The 18,494-nt window shown below is 49.4% G+C and overlaps 1 protein-coding gene across 4 annotated transcripts in view; it reads right to left on the bottom strand.

The window, feature by feature from the left end:
- The window catches only part of ZNF366 (zinc finger protein 366), a 65,021-nt gene that overhangs the window by 4,381 nt on the left and 42,146 nt on the right, over nt 1-18,494 (bottom strand). For 2 of the 4 annotated variants that reach the window (XM_061129573.1, XM_061129571.1), the window contains exons 2-4: nt 16,727-18,081; nt 13,901-14,092; nt 2,892-3,066 (exon numbers count right to left, since the gene is read on the bottom strand). In XM_061129573.1, the coding sequence (XP_060985556.1) occupies nt 2,892-3,066; nt 13,901-14,092; nt 16,727-18,067 (1,708 nt within the window). In that variant the 5' untranslated portion in view covers nt 18,068-18,081. The other 2 variants (XM_061129575.1, XM_061129574.1) reach the window with 2 other exon arrangements.

The following is an 18,494-nucleotide window of genomic DNA, read 5'->3' as shown; positions in this document are numbered from 1 at the left end:
AAAGGCACGTTCAGGCCACCAAAGGGGTTGCTGGGTGGAACCCAGGGCTGGTTAGCATAGCTTGATTTTGCATTTTAAAACTAGATAAATCCCCAGAAGGCTGTAGAGAGACGGGCTTTGTCACAGCTGGAATCGATATCCGTGTGACTCCTTTCAGGGGATTTTGGCAACATGCACGAAAAACTTAAAAAATAAGCACAGCTTTGACTTAGCCAATCACATGACTGAGAACTTAAACTATGAAAATAGCCTGGCAGATGCACAAACCGTATAAGGATGGGTGAAAACAACTTATCAATTTAAGGACAGAGGTTTAAGTAAACAGTAGTACCTCCATGGGGCTTCCCTGGTGGCTCAGACCATAAAGAACATGCAAGGTATTCTGTGTGTAGAAGGTATTTCTATGTGTATAATATGTCGATACCTCTTTGTGCTCATAAAAGGTATTCTCTATATACTCTAAGTAAAAATATATGTATTTCTAGTGTAGACTCTATTTTATCCATCAAAAAAACGTCTGGAAGGATATGTCAAAATCTCAAAAATGGGCAACTATGAGGTGACTTTTACATTTTTCTTTTCACTTCGAATATATTTCTTTTTACTTTTAACAGTGAACACATATTTTACCATAACAAAAAAAAATAACAAAGATATTTTCATTGTGAAAAAAAGCAAACATTGCATTTGGGCCCAAAGAGGCCACCCCATATCCAGACTCCCTAAGCACAGACAGAGCTGGAAGGGCAGAGGAAGGTCCGGTGAGGAGTTCGAAAGCCCCACGTCCAACCACAAGTGTCCTTGCTGCTGGACACGGTGAGGTGAGCGGGCCTCACTTTCAGGGGTGGACTTTTCAGCAGCCGACAGACACATGGGAGGCTCGACCTGACCTGGTCTTGGAGGTGTCTGTCCACGGTGGGCCAGCGGCCAGGCCAGGAGGAGCAGGTGGGGATGACTGAGGAGGAGGAGAGCAGGGGGGGCCGGGGGGTGGCCAGACCCTGGTGTCCAGGGAGCAGCAGGCTGCTGGGGTTGGGGACACGCCAAGGAAGCCGATGTCCAGTCTGCCTACTTTACGGTGTTGTCAGGCGATGAAGCCATCTGTAGCTTTAATCTTGTCAGGGACACAGGGAGGATCTTTTTAATCTGGGTCATGATTCTTGAGCTATTTCAAAAACTAGAGTGAAGAAATGCCAAAACCTTTTGTAGATGAAAGCATTAACATTGTCGGAAGTCTGTTACAAACTTTCAAAGCAACTCTCTGATATATAGTGATGCTCTTGATTTTTCCAGAAGAATGACAGTCTCTAGGTGCCTGTTAGGATGTGAGCATCCACATGGGGTAAGTTCTGGTGACCAAGTCAGACTGGCAGATGCAGCCCTGTCTCCTCATTGCCTTCTATGTCTCCAGCCATGGTGGCTGAGCAAACTTCACCTAATTCTGAAAAAAATCCAGAATAGCTGGATGCAAAGGATAATTCAGGAAAAGAACATTCTCAAGGGGAAAAAATGCTTTTGTTTTTAACCAGCATTTTTTCAGGGCTTTTATACAAACTCCAGGCCTTGTTTTAGGATGATCAATTTCCTGTCACCCAGGAGTCATCATGATCTCAGTGGGTGTTTCAGAAATCTGAAAGCTACAATCATTTTGCTTCATGCTGGGTGTGCATGCATGTATCCTACTTATGAATATGGGTGCCTAGTTGACCACAGCGTTTGTAAAGGGGTGGGAGAAGCAGCAAATATGAACAAACCACCCATGTTTTCACCCAGTGCAGTGAGCACTGGCTCGAGCCAGAAATTCCTGAGTTAGAATCTCAATTCTGCGTTCACCTTGCTGCTTGACCGTGAGCAGTTCTGTAACACCTCTTGGCCACGCTCTCCTCTTACATAAAATGAGAGTAACACAGCCTACTTTGTGGAATATTGGGGACAAGCAATAGCATCTAAGTGCACTGCCCTGTGCTTGGATCATACAAGAATCGGCAAACATCAGCCAGTTAACATGATACTGCAAGTTACATATATGTGTGTCTTCTCTCCCCACACACAGACCTCCCAGAGGGCGAACAAAGATGGTTTAGTTCCTCTTGTATCTACCAGGGCATAGAACACACCACACTGGACAAAGAGCATTTACTGCCCATTTACTGAAGGACAACCTACTGAAGTCAGTACTTCTGGAAGTAACTCTTTCCTGCGAAGAAAGGGACTGAGAAGATACAGGAGGCAGGAACTTCCCATCAGTTCAGTTAGGACTCAGTGGGGGAGACAGAAGCCCCTGCTCAGCCTGTGGCCAACCAGCCCTCCCAGGCAGGAAAACTGTCCTCGTGTTTCTGACTGTGAGCAGGTGGATGAGACCTAGCCTGCGACAGACACACTTCAGCTATCAGCAGAACTTGCAGACCTGCCTCTTAACAGCAGTGCGATAAAGAGGATACAGCATGGCTTTAGAGTCAGAAAGGTCTGCATTCAAATTCTCAGTCAGCCACTTTTCAGTTGAGTCACGTAGTATTTCAAGCCTCAGTGTCCCCATCTGTAAGGTGGGGATAACAGAAGTTCCTCCAGCCTGGAGTTACTATACATATTCACAGAGACAGAGCACTTGCTGCAGGGTCTGGAACACAGAATAAAGAGTGGTACCGACTGGCACCATTATGATATTCTAATCTACATCACTTTTACCTACAACCTTCAGGTATTAACTCAGAATATAGTTTGTTAGAGCTTGTTGCCAACCTGCTCCTGCTACTCTGCTGTGATCTTGAAGACGACGCTCCCTTTTTTGAATGTAAGAACCACCCCCCAGAGTAGAGCTCCCTGAAGACAAGCTCAGCTCCCCGTGTGTTACTCGCTGGGCCCGGCCAGCATGGGCTTCCTGGAAGGGCAGTTACCTTGAGAGTGGAGGCCCCGCTCCATGACCCCGTGCTTCACTTTCATGTGGCGCGTCAGGTTCCCCTTCAGGGTGAACTTGCTGGGGCAGTAGAGGCACTTGAAGGGTTTGCTGTCGGAGTGCAGGTGCATGTGGCCCATGAGGTTGTGCATCCGGTTGAATTCCTTCCCACAAAGCTGTCGAGACAGTGACGAGGAGAACACAGCTTACTCGCGGGTGGGACCCTTGCCCAGATAACCACACTCAGGCCTGGGCAAGGATGGACGAGCTGCTACTTTGTTTGAATCTTGGCATTTTTTAAACTGCCTCCAAATAAACTGTCCCCGAGGAAGTCAGGGAGTGGCTGCTTTGAGCCCAGGCTCAGAGGTGGAGCAGGGAGGGATGGATTCATGAGATTTTATTCCTGTTGTACAGGGAATTTTAAACTCAAGGTAAAAACTGCAAAGCTACTGAAGCTTCTTTGAACACAACCTTTTGAAAAGGAGAAAAACTTCTCTGAAAAGCAATTGCTCAAAGTATGCTTCACTGTAATGATAAGGGTATGATGACTTGGTTAGTATTTATGGAGTGTTTACAATATGGAAAGCACTATCCCAAGTCTGCCACGGACTATTTCATTTAACCCACATGAGGCCTATGAGATAGGGGCTGTTCTCATCCCCATTTTACGGATGGACAAACTGAGGGGTTAAGACGGAAGGTTGGCCAAGGCACACACAGCTTATGGGTGCTGGAGCTGGGATAATGAACTCAGGTCCTTGGACACCAGAGATCACATCATCAGCCACCATGTGTCACACAGTTTCCCCCAACATAACTCTTCTGTTGGATTGTATCAACAATGCTTCTCTAATTTTTTTAATTTGCCAACTATGGGGAGTTCAAAGGAACAGTGTATAAAGGAAGGACTGTGTCCTTTCTCTGGGTAGAGATTTGAAGTACTGAAAATATCACCCTAGGTATACAAAAGCGAACCTATTTTAGTCACTTCTTTTCTTCTCATTCCTACTTCCATCAAATTGCACATACATGATGGCGCACACCAGCAGTTCCCGAGCTCCATGGGAACAGCAGAGCCGCCTGTTTGAAGGCAGGACGTGCAGAGGCTGAGGCTGGGAGACAGGAGCAGCCCCTGTGTGTGCTCTCCCTGTCCCCAAGCTTCACCAGAGTGGGGTTTGGAAGCTCCAGCCCCCGCTCGGCTGTGCTGGGAGGAATGCCGAGGACACTGTGTCTGTGCTGGGACTCCAGGTCCACGGGAGCAAGGCTCTCCTTCCCTCCTTCCTTCCCGCCCTCCGAGGCCCACGTCAGGAGGGCAGAGAAAGGAGCGAGCGGTGCCTGCAGAGAGGGCGTGGGGTGCGGGGTCCTCTGAAGCAGACTCCAGCTTTCCTTTCTCACTGAGACATGGTGTCAGCCCAGAGGAGACTCTGGGTGGGACTTTTATTAATACAGACCATACTGTCTTCAGGGGGCTATGGCAGGGAGAGCTGAGCTGGCCAACAGCTGTGACCTCGGGCACTTAGACTAACAGAACGCTGGGCAGTAAGAGGAAGCCATCCTGGCACTGCAGATTTTTCACAGATAATCTATGCTTTGGTAATGAACGGCTGGTTCTATAATTTTTAAATGATTCACATTTGGGGGTTTTAAGTGCTTCCCCCCTTTTCACTTCCTTACTAGCAAGAATGAATGCAGCATGCTGGTGCCCCACACCCAGTATTCACAGCATCCTCACCACATTCATCTGGAAAAGGTGACCCAAGAGGGGAGATGCTGAGAGAGTGGGTCTAATTTAAGAAAAAGTATGGATACTTGTTTTCTTTATATTCTCAACAGAGACAGTTCATAAAGATATATCAGTCTGTGGCTCAATTTTGCTCACATGTGGAAGTTCTGATAGAGTTCTCCTTATAAGCTTAGTTTATTCAGATCTCTGCCCTGGCTAAGAAGAAAAATGTATCTAGAGAGTCTACACTAGGTATTTCCAGTCATGGGTCATTTTAGAGAAGATGTATCGCATTTGGTTCACGGGATAGCTCCTGACTATTGGAACAATGCTGCTGTTGAAGCTGCTGAGCTGAACAGCCCTTCATTAGACAGAGGCACCTCTAAAGGCTCTGCCTGCCTTTTGTGATAATCCCTGCCTAGCACCAGGCCTGACACACGGTAGGTCCTTAGTGGGCCTCTGCTGAGTGAGTGAAGGGGCGAGGCACATTAAGCAGATCTGAAAAGAGCAAAAGCCGTGGGGACGTAAGCACGAGAGATGCAGGGAGAGAGGAGCAAGGGTCTGGAAGGCCAATGAGCTCCCGCACTTGTCCAAGCCTGGATGGGTCTGGGGGTATTACAGGCAAGACAGAGAGGGAGAACTGAAGGAATAAACGGGTGCCTTCTTCCTTCAATGACTTCATGGAGGGCGATACTCCACTTTTAGTTATCATCTCTGGTTGCTGAGGTATTAGAAGCTGGATTGGTCTGAAAAGGTTTTATCAAGGAGACGAAATCTGAACCTAACCTTGAAGAAAATGTGGAAAGACTTTCGTTTTTGTTGTGACACAAGAAAAAAGTCTCTTCATTATCTTCAGACACTTCATCAGCCTTAAAACTATAGACAAGGGAACTATTACTACTGCGATAAGGACCCACAGCTCATTGCTACTGCAACTGCTGTGACCTCGGGGTTAGAGCAGTTCACCTGCCGGCGGCCACAGCCCCTCTCCCTCACGTGACAGCCCACCCCCACCCGACACGCACAGGCGTGCACACAGCATGAGGGCTACTGCCAGGTGTTTCCAGATTCCTCCTCAGTTTTGGACACGCAGCCTTTTATGATCACCATAGCTGAGGGTGTATTTTCTATTCTAATGCTTTTCTGGATCAATTCATTCAGTTCTGAATTTTCTGGGTCTAAATAGTGGTACATGGGGACAATGGGACGTTTTATCATTTTAATAAATGACAATGTCTCCTGGATCATTGAAAAGCAAGAGAATTCCAGAGAAACATCTATTTCTGCTTTATTGACTATGCCAAAGCCTTTGACTGTGTGGATTACAATAAACTGTGGAAAATTCTGAAAGAGATGGGAATACCAGACCACCTGACCTGCCTCTTGAAAAACCTGTATGCAGGTCAGGAAGCAACAGTTAGAATTGGACATGGAACAACAGACTGGTTCCATAGAGGGAAAGGAGTACGTCAAGGCTGCATACTGTCACCCTGCTTACTTAACCTATATGCAGAGTACATCATGAGAAACGCTGGGCTGGAAGAAGCACAAGCTGGAATCACGATTGCTGGGAGAAATATCAATAACCTCAGACATGCAGGTGACACCACCCTTATGGCAGAAAGTGGAGAAGAACTAAAGAGCCTCTTGATGAAAGTGAAAGAGGAGAGTGAAAAAGTTGGCTTAAAGCTCAACATTCAGAGCTCAACATTCAGAAAACTAAGATCATGGTATCCGGTCCCATCACTTCATGGCAAATAGATGGGGAAACAGTGTAAACAGTGGCTGACTTTATTTTGGGGGGCTCCAAAATCACTGCAGATGGTGATTGCAGCCATGAAATTAAAAAACGCTTACTCCTTGGAAGGAAAGTTATGACCAACCTAGACAGCATATTAAAAAGCAGAGACATTACTTTCTCAACAAAGGTCCATCTAGTCAAGGCTATGGTTTTTCCAGTAGTCATGTATGGATGTGACAGTTGGACTATAAAGACAGCTGAGCACAGAAGAATTGATGCTTTTGACCTGTGGTGTTGGAGAAGACTCTTGAGAATCCCTTGAACTGCAAGCAGATCCAACCAGTCCATCCTAAAGGAAATCAGTCCAGAATATTCATTGGAAGGACTGATGGTGAAGCTGAAACTCCAATACTTTGGCCACTTGATGCAAAGAGCTGACTCATTTGAAAAGACCCTGATGCTGGGAAAGATTGAGGGCAGGAGGAGAAGGGGACGACAGAGGATGAGATGGTTGGATGGCATCACCGACTCAGTGGACATGAGTTTGGGTGAACTCCGGGAGTTGGTGATGGAGAGGGAGGCCTGGCGTGCTGCGGTTCATGGGGTTGCAGAATGAACGACTAAGCGACTGAACTGAAATGATTTTCTCCTGAGGTCAAGGTTTATAGCCTCCTGAGGTCAAGGTTTATAGCCTCAGGGAAGAAGATCCACTGTGGGACATGACTGATCAGCTACATTATCTTATGTGTGCTTGGTAAAGGAGACTAATTTTGTTGTTGTTGATAAAATTTAATTTTTATACACCATAGTTTATAAAATTTTTATATTTTTAATATACCATGGTTTTATATACCATTTTTCATGGTTTATGGTAGCCAACTGGTAACCAATGGAGAGCTTTCCCACGGATAAGAAATAATGCATTAGCCCTGAAAATTTTGAGGACACTAAAAGTGTCCCAGGCAGTATTCAGAAATGTAGCCACCTTCCTTCTGTGTGTGGCCAACCCCAGTATACAGCACAAGGCTACATATATAATCCATTTAATGAATGTCTAAGTATATGGTTAGGAAATACACAACCAAGTCAGGAAAAATATCATTTCCTCATGCAAGAGCTTCACAAAGCAACCATCACCAACTCTCTCTCTTGTTCCCACTAAAGCTATTCACACTAGTTTGCAAACCAAAATCCTCAGTGGCAGAAAGATAGAAACAATTAACTCAGGACCTGAAGTACTTGGACACCATTCACATCTCAGTGGTAGGTACTCTTAGCTTCTTCCTCTCAGCCTCTGGCTCTTCCACGGAGCCCTTGGGTTCTTATCCAGAACACCTGGCCTTGTCATCATTCTTAGAGGATCATCCTCACGACAACACGCAAATGTATGGAGATTTTCTGTGTCTGTGAGGGCTGGAGCGGCCTTTCAGTCACCATTAGTGAAGAGAGGCCAGAGAAAGAGGATTGGGTCAATTAAAGATGGTGCCTTCAGGTGGGGTTTGGTGTGAGCTCTAAGTGGTGTGAGCTCCACTGTAGTGGAGGAGAGGAGCTAGGTGGAAAGGGAGAAGGGCTGCGAGGGAGCATCAAGACTAGCTTCTCCTGGGAAAGCAGTCATCTACACGGCCCCCTGAAATCATGAGTCGTGAGGTGCAGAGCCTGCCCAAGTTAAGACTTGCTGAATCGCCTCCTGCCAAGGTCTGTGGAAATTAAAGCCAGGATAGGTGTTGATGCAGGAAGCTGCTGGAGTGATGAGGAGTCAGATTTCATCTTGCAAGTGGTCATCTCAACCAGTCCAGCCCTCCTTAACTCTCAGTTTCTCTAATAAGCAGTATTAGTGTGCTTCTGACATTAAATATCAGCTTGTCCACCTATACCCACCTTTAAACCTACTTTTAAAAAGGGAAGTGGATCTCAAAGTGTAATAGACAGTTGGGACAAATGTTTTGAACTGTCCTTTAAAAATGGGTTGCATGGATCATTAGACTTCGAGATGGCAGAGCAGAGAGACAATGGTGAAACCCCAGAGCGATACGGAACTTGCTCCATCTTCTCTTCTGTAAAATGTCCATGATAATTACAGTTTCCCATGCAAGTTTTTGATCCAGGTAAAGGGCTTAGCAAATTTTAAGTGCTCAATAAATATTAGCTCATTACTACCATTATCATGTACATCTGACATTCCAGAAATGGTTAAGTTCTTTGAGGATGAGGGTGCTGTCTTTTTAAACCAAATTATGTGGAAGGCACACTAAGGACGGAACAAGTGAAGAATCCTTTGCGTAAACACCTGCCAGGTTACTTGAGGCATCACAGAAATGGAAGCAGGTACAGCTCACGCAGCCCTGGGAAGTGTGGATGGAGAGAGAAGGTTCAGCCTAGACTGCAGGCTCTGGGGAGCCTATCATCTGGCTCTCTGACCCTCCATCAGCCCTTTAAACAGCGGGCAGGTGACCTGTCCCCTTCTCTTCATAGACACTCCTGACTCTGCCTCCTGGCACCCAGTCCCTCCTTGGTCCCGGCAGCTTCCCGTGAGCCCCAGTGACAGTGCAGACAGCGGAGTCACGGAGAAGTCACTGTGCGCAGAGGCAGGGCGATGGCAGTGGGCAGCCGCTGGGCCGGTCCCAGAGGCCCACCAGACAAGAAGAGGCACGCAACTGGGACATGCACCAGGAAGCCTGTTTCCCTGTTCTGAGAGGAAAGGTCAAAGAGCTGCAGCCTGCAGCCCCGGAGAATGGCCTCTGTCAAGCTGCCCTTCCCTTACATCCTTCTCTCTCTTTCTCTTTTAATAAGAAGGGTGTTCCTTTCCTCAAAGGGAGAGAGAGGGAGGGAGGGAGAGAGAGACTGTAAACTGTCCAAAAGGACCGTGAGAAAACAGGAAGCTCTGAAAAGTACAAGAGAAAGCAAGATGAAATCTATTTGCAGGCGGGCCCCTGGGGACATGCGAGGCATTGTTAAGCAGGCAGTTCATACAGCTATATCCTTCCTTCTGCTGAGGAGGACTTTGCTGCCAAAAGGCTGCTATCTGGTCACTGCCTTAACCCCCTCAATGCCAGCCTGAGAGCCCTGATCCCAAGCACTGGGTGCCTACAAGTCCCCACTGGGTTGGAGCATCTGAGAGCTTGAGGGGGAGATGGAACCAAGTTGGCAGAGGCAGTGGGGACCCTTTTCAGGGAGACCTCATCCTTTTCTATCTGTTCTTCCCTCAGCCTTCAGCCCTCTGCTTCAGGCAGGCTGCAGATGACCTGGTGATTCATAACATAGGCAGCTCCCGGCTTCACCCATCTCAAAGGAGAATTTGTCCCGGAAATTCTGGTTGACTGCTTTTCCTGGACAGGTTTCCCAAAGACGGCAGCTGGTTCTTTGCTATTATGGAGCGTGGCCGCTACAAGGAGAGCATCCAAATCAAGCCCTTCATGCTTACGCAGAATCTGGGAAGCATATTTCTAAAACATGGCTTAAGTCTACAGGCACAGGTCTCTGGAGAAGCTCCAGCTGGCTCCAAGAAGCAAGGAGTCCAGAAGTCGAGCCAACAGCAAAAGAACCCAGAAGGGCAGTAACTTTTCGTAAGAAAAAAAAAAAAGAAACTAAATGGAAACCTTTCCTCTCCTCCAATTTTCCATCCTATTGTTAATGCTTAATCCTGCTCTAAATGAATGTTTCTGCTTGCTGTGGACAGCTGTTTCCACTGAGCCAGGGCCAGGGAGAATCAGTTCATGTGACCACAGTAGGAGGGATTGATGTTAGGAAGCATTTTTAGTGGTGAGAATCCCAGGAAATTAGAATCTGTTACTTAAAGACTCTTCCCCCCACCTTTTTTTTTTTTTTTTTGCAAGTTTTGAGGTAAAGGAGATGGAGTCGGGGCTTCCCCAGGTGGCTCAGTGGTAAAGAATCCACCTTCCAAAGCAGGAGATGCGAGTTCAATCCCTGGGTCGGGAAGATTCCCTGGAGGAGGGCATGGCAACCCACTCCAGTATTCTCGCCTGGGAAATCCCATGGATAGAGGAGCCTGGTGGGTTACAGTCTGTGGGGTCACAAAGAGTCAGACATGACCGAGCGACTGGACAACAGATAGGAGCCAACTCTTGGAGTGTGGCTGGGGCAAGGTCTGCCTGTTTTCTTGCAGCCATGTCAATCACGTAAAGGGGAAAACCCTTCCCCATGATGAAGGTCAGGTTTAGTTGTCCAGGCCTGTTCTCCAGCATCACCACACAGCCAGCCAGTCAGCCACTCCTCTCTGAGGGGGGTGACTTGCATGGCAATGAGCAAATGGCCTTCTGTTCCTCTCCCAACTCCCAGACCCGAACAAACCCCACCCAGGACCAGATTTCCAAGAATCCAGTATGACATGAATAAGAAGCAAAGTCACAGGACACCGTCTGGGGATGGCCCATCCCACAGTGGTGTCTGGAACCAGTTTATGAACACACAGACAGGCCCTCATTACATAACCTGTACATTCAGACATGCTCTGAAACGCCTTTGAAATGAAAAGAGTGAAGGTATGAAGAGGACCCTGAGCAGGCAGAGCTTGGCAGGCAGAGGGGGCAAAGCGAGGGAGAGCCTGGCAGTGTGTCTGGCGCTTGTCAGGAGACGCATGCTCCTGATGAGGTGACTGACACCCGACCTTGTGTCAGAAATGTCTAAGAAAGGAGCGGGGCCACCTCAGTCGGACAAACGTACACTCTGACATCCAGGGCTTTCTGTCTAAATGACTGACACTCCCTTCCAGGCAGCCTCCGACGTCCTGTGGTCTCCTTGGTGGACCTGCTCACCAGGAAGAAGTGACCTTTGCAGATGGCCAGGCCCACCTCCCACTGGAAAGTTCTACTGCCTCATATCGGAGCTGGCACTTCACGCTTCAAACCCTTCTCTTATGGGATTTTATTATGTAGATATCTGGAGCAGATATCTGGAGCCTTATCCACCCTCAAGGAGAGGTCCGATCAAGTTTCTGCAGTTGACCAGCTAATACCCTGTGAAACATGTGTGGCACTCTATCGTCAGGGTGAGTGGAGGCCTGGCTCACTGCATCACTGGCCCCATTGAATCCAGTCTTCTGTGCCCTGGTACCAGGGAGAACCCTCTGAATTCTCAGGCACCCTTGGTCCAAGATCCTCTGCACCCCTCTGGGCCCTTGAGGTACAGAAACAGAACTGCCTCTGTGCCCCCAAATCACACACAGCCTGCAAGCCCTTTTCCTGAATTGGCTCTGCTTTATCAAATCCCTCCATTCTAGAGACGTTTGCTGCCTGGTTTAACTGCTGCAGCTGGCCCTGGCTGGTAAAGTGGGAGGGGGCTGGGCCGGATGAATATGGATTTTTAGGGGACTGCAAACCATGCAACAGCACCCGCATATTTTAACAACTTCGTGTGCTCTGCCACCAGTAGATAAAAATACCGTTCGTCCGTGAAGCTCAAGAGTAAACTCAACAGAAGGAATGAAAAGGGGCAACAAGGAAGAAAGAGGGGCAAAGAGCCCCTGCTGGTACCTCTACTGTAGCGGACAGTAAACCCCTGGAGGGTGGGAACAGCTCTGTGAAAAGTGAAGGGTTTGGGAGTTGCCTGGTGGGCCAGTGGTTAAGACTTCACACTTCCACTTCCAGTGCAGGGAGTAGGGGTTCTATCCCTGATCAGGGAACTAAGATCCCACATGCTGCATGGCATGACCGGAGGAAAAAAAAAATTTAATCTAAAAAAAGAAAGTGAAGGGTTCAAGAGACTCAGTGAGGTGGGAAGGAAACCCAAGGCATGTCTAAAGGGAGACAGGAGAGCTGGTCTGTGGCATCCACAGGCTTGTGCAGCTGGGCCTGACTTCATGACTGTGTGCCCCGTGTGATCACACAGGGCCCTGAATTCAGAAGAGTCCTGGGTCTGGTGTAATGCTCTGCTTTCATCATCTTGAAATTGTAAATAGCATCTGAACGAGGGGCCCCCATCTTCACTTTGCACCAGGCGCTGCAAATTACGTACATCATCCTGCATACAGCTTCCTCCCTCTTCAGCTCAGATCACTCCAGATGGACATAAACTGACTTTCAAACCACTGGGAACTTGAAGGAGAGCAGGGGAAACACAAGAGGGTGGCAGGAAAAGGGCTGGAGGGAGAACCCTCCCTCCCCTATCTCTGGAGAATGCCCACCAGGTCTAGGGAAGCTCTGGCTCCTGACCCCTCTCACCCCATCCAGGAGGGGCCAGCACAGGAAAGAAGTCAGCTTCACAGGGGGTTCCTTCAAGTGGGGGGACATAGTGCGGAGGAATGAAGGCAGCAACAGCCCCTGGAAGCAGGGAACCCTACTCCAGAAACAGGGATCGACAGAGAATGTCACTTGGACTCTGTCAGACATGCAGCACAGACAGAAGGAACATCCACGTCAAACAGAAAAGCGCTAATGATATCTGAGCTCGGTGATTTCCCTCTGCTCCCCTCTCAGCCCTCTCTTCGGGGCTGTGGGGTCAGTTGGCGGTACCTTCCTTGAATTAAACCATCCAACCCTAAGCGAGGTTTCTCTTCACCTGAGGAGTGGAAACCACATGGGGAGAGGGGACAGCCGGAGCACTTCTGAGCAGCGCCCGTCAGTGCCTTGGGCTTGACAAGTCTCCAGCCCAAGCTTTACCTCAGCGCATGAAAGAAAAACCCCACCCAGTTAATGAGACCCAGAGACTGGAACACAGATGCTCCACGGTACTCAGGAAGAAACAAGAAGCACTTCATGGCTGTTCCTCTGCCCAAGTAAGCATTTCTGAGGTCACAGGGGGGTTAGCCTTTAAATCTCTTTCATCCCCTCCAGGAGACCTGCCCTCAAATTACACTGCTCAGTCTACGTGTCAGGAGGCAGGAGCCGGGGTGGCGTGGGGGAAGGGAAGCAGATGGGCTAGAAGCTTCTCTGACTCCTCTGTGTTCTTTCTGGCTTGTCAGGGGAAGAGAGCTGCACCTGGCTGCTGCCTTCTAGAACAGGAGCCCTCCACATCACCTGCATCCTGTAAAGACCTCAGTCTCCAAATGGACCTGCCACCCTCAGCTCTCCTGGGACTGGCTGCTTCCAGGCCCTGGGGACTGGCTGCTTCCAGGCCCTGCACACTGACCGACTCCACAGGCAGACAAGCAGGGCAGCTCCTGGAGCACAGCTGGGCACAGCTGGGTGGAGACACAGCAGATGCCCTCGGTCTGGCCGCAGGCGTTCGCTGCGCCACAAAAGCCCTTCTGAGGAGACTGAGGACAAGGTTCCCTGCAGACTACCCCCCCCCCCCCCCCCCCCCCCCCGCATTTGCAGAGCCCTCTGAGCTCTCCTGGGATTTCCAGGTATCTCAGGGGTAAAGAATCCGCCTGCCAATGCAGGAGACTCAGGAGATGTGGGTGGGATCCCTGGGCCAGGAAGATACGCTGGAGTAGGAAATGGCAACCGGCTCCAGTACTCTTGCCTGAAAAATTCCACGAACAGAGGAGCCTGACAGGCTACAGGCACAGGGTCGCAAAGAGTCAAACACCACTGACCACGCACACGCGCTGAGCCCTTCCTCTCCACACTCCCTCAGGCCCACCGCTCACCTTGCACTTGAAGGGCTTCACGTCCGAGTGGACGATCATGTGCGCCTTGAGGGTCTGTTTCTGCACAAAGCTCTTGTAGCAGAGGTGACACTGGTAGGCGCGGATGTTGGTGTGGATCAGCACGTGTCTCTTCATGTTGGCCAGTAGCGTGAACTCCCGCCCGCAGATCCCACATTTGTGCTCCTTCACACCCTGGAAGGAGGCAAGATTCAAAAGAACCATGGTGAGCAGGTACAGACTTTCATCCGGACAGTAGTCTTTGCTTTTCTCTCTGACACATAAATCCACCAAGAATTTGGTGACAGATGTTGAGTTCCAAACGGTATGGCTGTAGCCTTGTCAAATGACTATTTTCTTAAAAAGTGTTGATTACATAATCTTTTATTTTCTTCTAAAAACCATAAACTAGCCAGATGGTTAGAGGAAAAGACAGCTATTGCTTCTGTTGTTCCTGCTGCTTGCTTGGGGTTAATTCTGCAGTAACAGCTCTTGGGGATTAATAGGATTTGGGTAAGAGCACTGCAGAATGTTATGTAAAATGAGTCTCTAATCCAGCTTTCACGATAATGAAAAAACAAAACCTCCTAAACTTATAATATCATTTCCCGTATGAAAACCAATGTTTTCTTGAGTTCTCATTAATGGCTTTGAAAATTCAAAAACAATCAGATCCACACTTCAAAAAAATTACAGCTTGATAATCACCTCTTGAGATGGTCCCCTGGGTTCCTACAGGCCATGGTGGCCTCGGTGTGATTTGACTATGAAGCTCCTCCAAGCCAGCTTCTGTCTGACAGAGAAATTTGGCAGAGGATAGCTATCTCAATTAGAAAACAGGAAAGAAGATTTTCTAGTTTCCCTGATGTTTGTGGAGAAGTGTTTGAATACTTAAGCATCGACGCCCTCAACTGAAAGCGTGTCTACGGACTCACGGCGTGAGTAGAATATTACCTAATCCTGACCAACCAGTGCTTCCCTGAAACGGCTGCTGCAAGAAATTTTGACCCAGAATGACTTTTGGGGAGGAAAACGTGGAGATCCATGGTAATAAAACTAGGGTTATTACAGGTTTAGACAAATCTTTAGCTAACAACTGTACCTTATAAAATCCATACGGCCTGGTATTCATTCACAGGGACTAGGGCGGGGGGTTGTTCCAAGGTTCTTTCTGCCTATATTTCCATTTCTTTAATTTGGGACATGGTACAAGAAAGTACCACTCCTCAATTTTGGTGAGCCCATGGCACTAAACAGTGGGAGTTCGGGTCCTGGCCTAGCCATTTACTGACTGCATAATCTTAGTTGGGTCCCTCAGCCTTTCTAGGTGAAGCACTCAACTGGAGACCTGGGCTCTTTCTAAGTGGAATATTGTCTAGTCTAGGTGACTGCAGATGATTTATGCTAACGGAGAGATCTAAATTTTAATGTCCTCCTAAGAAGATGAATTTTTTAAATGTGTTGTATATTCAGTGAGTTTAATATTATTAACAAAACTATTTTCTTAATGAGTTTTCAAATTTACTTCAGTATCTTTATTCTCAAGATTGCTCCTATACTTGGTTGTGATCGAGATAACTAAATCATATACCCAAGTATAGGAACAATCTTACAGAAGTTTCATACCTTCTACAATGTATCTGATTCCTTTTCCACACATACAGGAATCCCTGAAATCAGCACGCAGTCCCTCTGGTGGCTGCCTCTCAGTTCAGGCTCTTTGTTGATGGCTCCTGCACTAGGCAGGCACCTCCACTCTGGGTGTTTCTAAGGAGCCTTTTTGCAGGGCAGCTGTTTGTGCAGAGCCAAGGCAGCTACACATTTTGTCTGTGTTTGGTCTTAACCTATCAGATGAAACCCACAAAGCCAGAGCAGAAATATTATCTTGGCTGGGCAAAGTCCTCCACTGACCTTTCAGAATGAAAGAATGTTTTAGCAACTCTGGCTTGCTAGAAGTCTCTCCTGCCAAGAAAACCACTTGAAGTCAAGAGTGATAGAGCAGAGGTCAGTGGGGCAAACTTCCCCTCTTGGAAGCTCAAATTAGACCTAAGTTAGCTTAGCTGGGTAAGATCTCAGGGACACACCAGGGACTAGTTTTAGTTCATCCTGAGTGACTCTAGGGCTGTGGTTGCACACTAGGCTGAAGGTAGACATGTGGGCCTATAATTCTCCTTGAAGATCTGAGTCTTGGGGAAGAGAAAACCATATCCAGAAGAGAAGAATGCATTCATGCCTCCTGTAACACAAACCACAGAGCACTGCAACCAAGTGGCAGAAGCTCAGTGGGGGAAGACGGACCCTGCTGACCCAGGCCAAGGCTCTGCTCCCCTCAGAGCCACCTGCAAATGAAGCAGTTGAGAGGAGAAACTAAACCAAAAGGTAGCCACAGATTCAGCAGAAAAAGACCAAGAGAACTTTCCAGAGTTTTCTAGAAGGCTCTGACTAGTGTATCCCAGGTGCAAAGCTGGTCTTGGGTAGTTGGGACTGATGACACACTCATGCTAGTGCCCTGGATGAAGTTTCCAGAAATGAAACCTCAGGAAAGCTGGGAGGCTAAGAAGCAACAGCACAAGGACCCGCTGTGATGTGTCCTTCATCGTTCCTCACCCTCCTCTCCAAACTGCATTATTTCTTTCGAGGCCCACCTGAGACTCGAGAAGTCTAGACTGCAAAGGGCCTGATGGTTGGGCTCCTCATTCTCTCCCATTTCAAGGTGAGGAAGAACACTGGGGGTCTACACGTGTTAGCGGTGGGGAGCCACGCAGGGCTCCTGGGTCCTCTCCTCCAAGGACGGGGGAGCCCCGCCCCGGGCAGGGAGCCCCTCAGTACCTTGTGGGTGAGGGAGTGCTGCTTGAGGTGGTGGGGCTGCACGAACTCCATGCCGCACTCGGAGCAGATGTAGGGCCGGATGTCCTTGTGCTTCATCATGTGGTTCTGCAGCTGGCTGGGGTACTGGAAGGTCTTGTCGCACTCGGAGCAGTTGTACTGGATGGGGCCCCGGTGCGTGGTGAGGTGCCGCTTCAGCTGGGCCAGGGTGGGGAAGTCGAGGCCGCACTCCACGCAGATGTTTTCCCGCCCGCTGGCGTGCTTGGCCTCGTGGGCCTTGAGCTCGCTGGGGTAGGCGAAGCCGCGGCCGCACACGCGGCAGTTGTGCGGCTTCACCTCGCTGTGCTGCATCATGTGGCGCTTCAGGTGGCTGGTCTGCGTGAAGGCCTTGTGGCACACCTGGCACTTGTGGGGCCGGGTGCCCTGGTGCGTCAGCATGTGGGTGTGCAGGTGGCTCAGCTGCTTGAAGAGCTTCCCGCAGCGGCTGCAGGCGTGCGGCTTGATGCCGCTGTGGCCCAGGATGTGGGTCACCAGGTTGTACTTGGAGGTGTAGGACTTCTCGCACGTGGGGCACTGCCAGCGCTTCTGCGCGCCGCCCACGTCCACGTAGTAGCTGTCGTCGATCTGCACGTTCACGTCCACCCGCTCCACCTTCTGCTTGGTCTCCTCGCTCTCTGGCGGCTCGGCTTTGCGGGGCAGCGGCGGCTCCGGCGGCCGCTTGGGCAGGAAAGTGTGCCGGCTGAAGGGGAAGGGCGAGGCCGAGGGCACGAAGAAGGGGAACACGAGGCCCGGGGCCACCTTGGGGTAGTAGGGGTAGGGCGCGGGCAGGAACGGAGGGGCCGCGGGCGCGGGCCAGACGGCGCTGGGCTTCACGGGCTCCTGCTTGACGGCCTTGCCGCCCAGGTGCTCCAGGCTGCGGTAGAACTGGAAGCCCACGTTGCACAGGTCGATCATCCGCGACTCGTACTTGGGCCGCGGCGGCGGCGGCGGCGGCGGGAAGAGCAGGGGGAGGTCCGGGGCCCCCAGGTTCTTGCTCTCCTCGGGGTGCAGGGCGAGAGCCGCTTCTTCCGCCGGGTGGTTATAGGGCATCTTGGTGGGCATGCTCTTGCGTTTGCGAGACCCTCCTCCTTCAAAGACCCCTGGGAAGCCGTCTAGCTCTCCTGAAGGAGGCTCGTACCGGAACTGGGAAAATGGCCCCCGGAGAGCTTCCGGGAAGGGGTGTCCTGGGGGAGCCTTCCCTCGGGAAACCACGGGCTGCAGGCCGTGGGGAAAGGAGGGGGCCGTCTTCACACCCAAACTGAAGTGCACATCTTCGTCTTTGACCATCTTCAGTTCCTTCTGCATCCTTGGCAATTTTCCTTTAAAGAGAAAGAAATTTATTGTTTGAAAAAAAAAATCCCTTTTATCCATTAAAATTTTTGGCTAGATGTCAGTATCAATTTATAGAGAGTAATGTTTGTTTAATACCCATCCCCGTTTATCCTAAGGCTGTTTAAAATATCATTTTTCCCCCTTGCAAACTCGGTTACTAATGTAGAAAGCACTGGCCCCTTGGAGTGGGACCCTAGGGCTCCAGTGAAAATCCACAGTCACAAAACCGTAGCTGGGGCTGGGGTGGGGGCAGGGTGTGAGAACGGGCTGGACTGAGAAGAAACCTGAGAATTCATCCAGCGTTTTCCCCATCTAAGATGAGCGTATCAAGGCCCAGAGAGATGAAGTGAAGTGCTGAAATCCCACAGCTACTCAGTTCAGGAGTAAGAACTAGGACACA

The sequence above is a fragment of the Dama dama genome, chromosome 25 (genome assembly GCF_033118175.1).
Source record: "Dama dama isolate Ldn47 chromosome 25, ASM3311817v1, whole genome shotgun sequence".
Lineage (NCBI taxonomy): Eukaryota > Metazoa > Chordata > Mammalia > Artiodactyla > Cervidae > Dama > Dama dama.
Note: the sequence above shows the minus strand (reverse complement) of the source record. Positions and strands in the feature narration are given on the sequence as shown.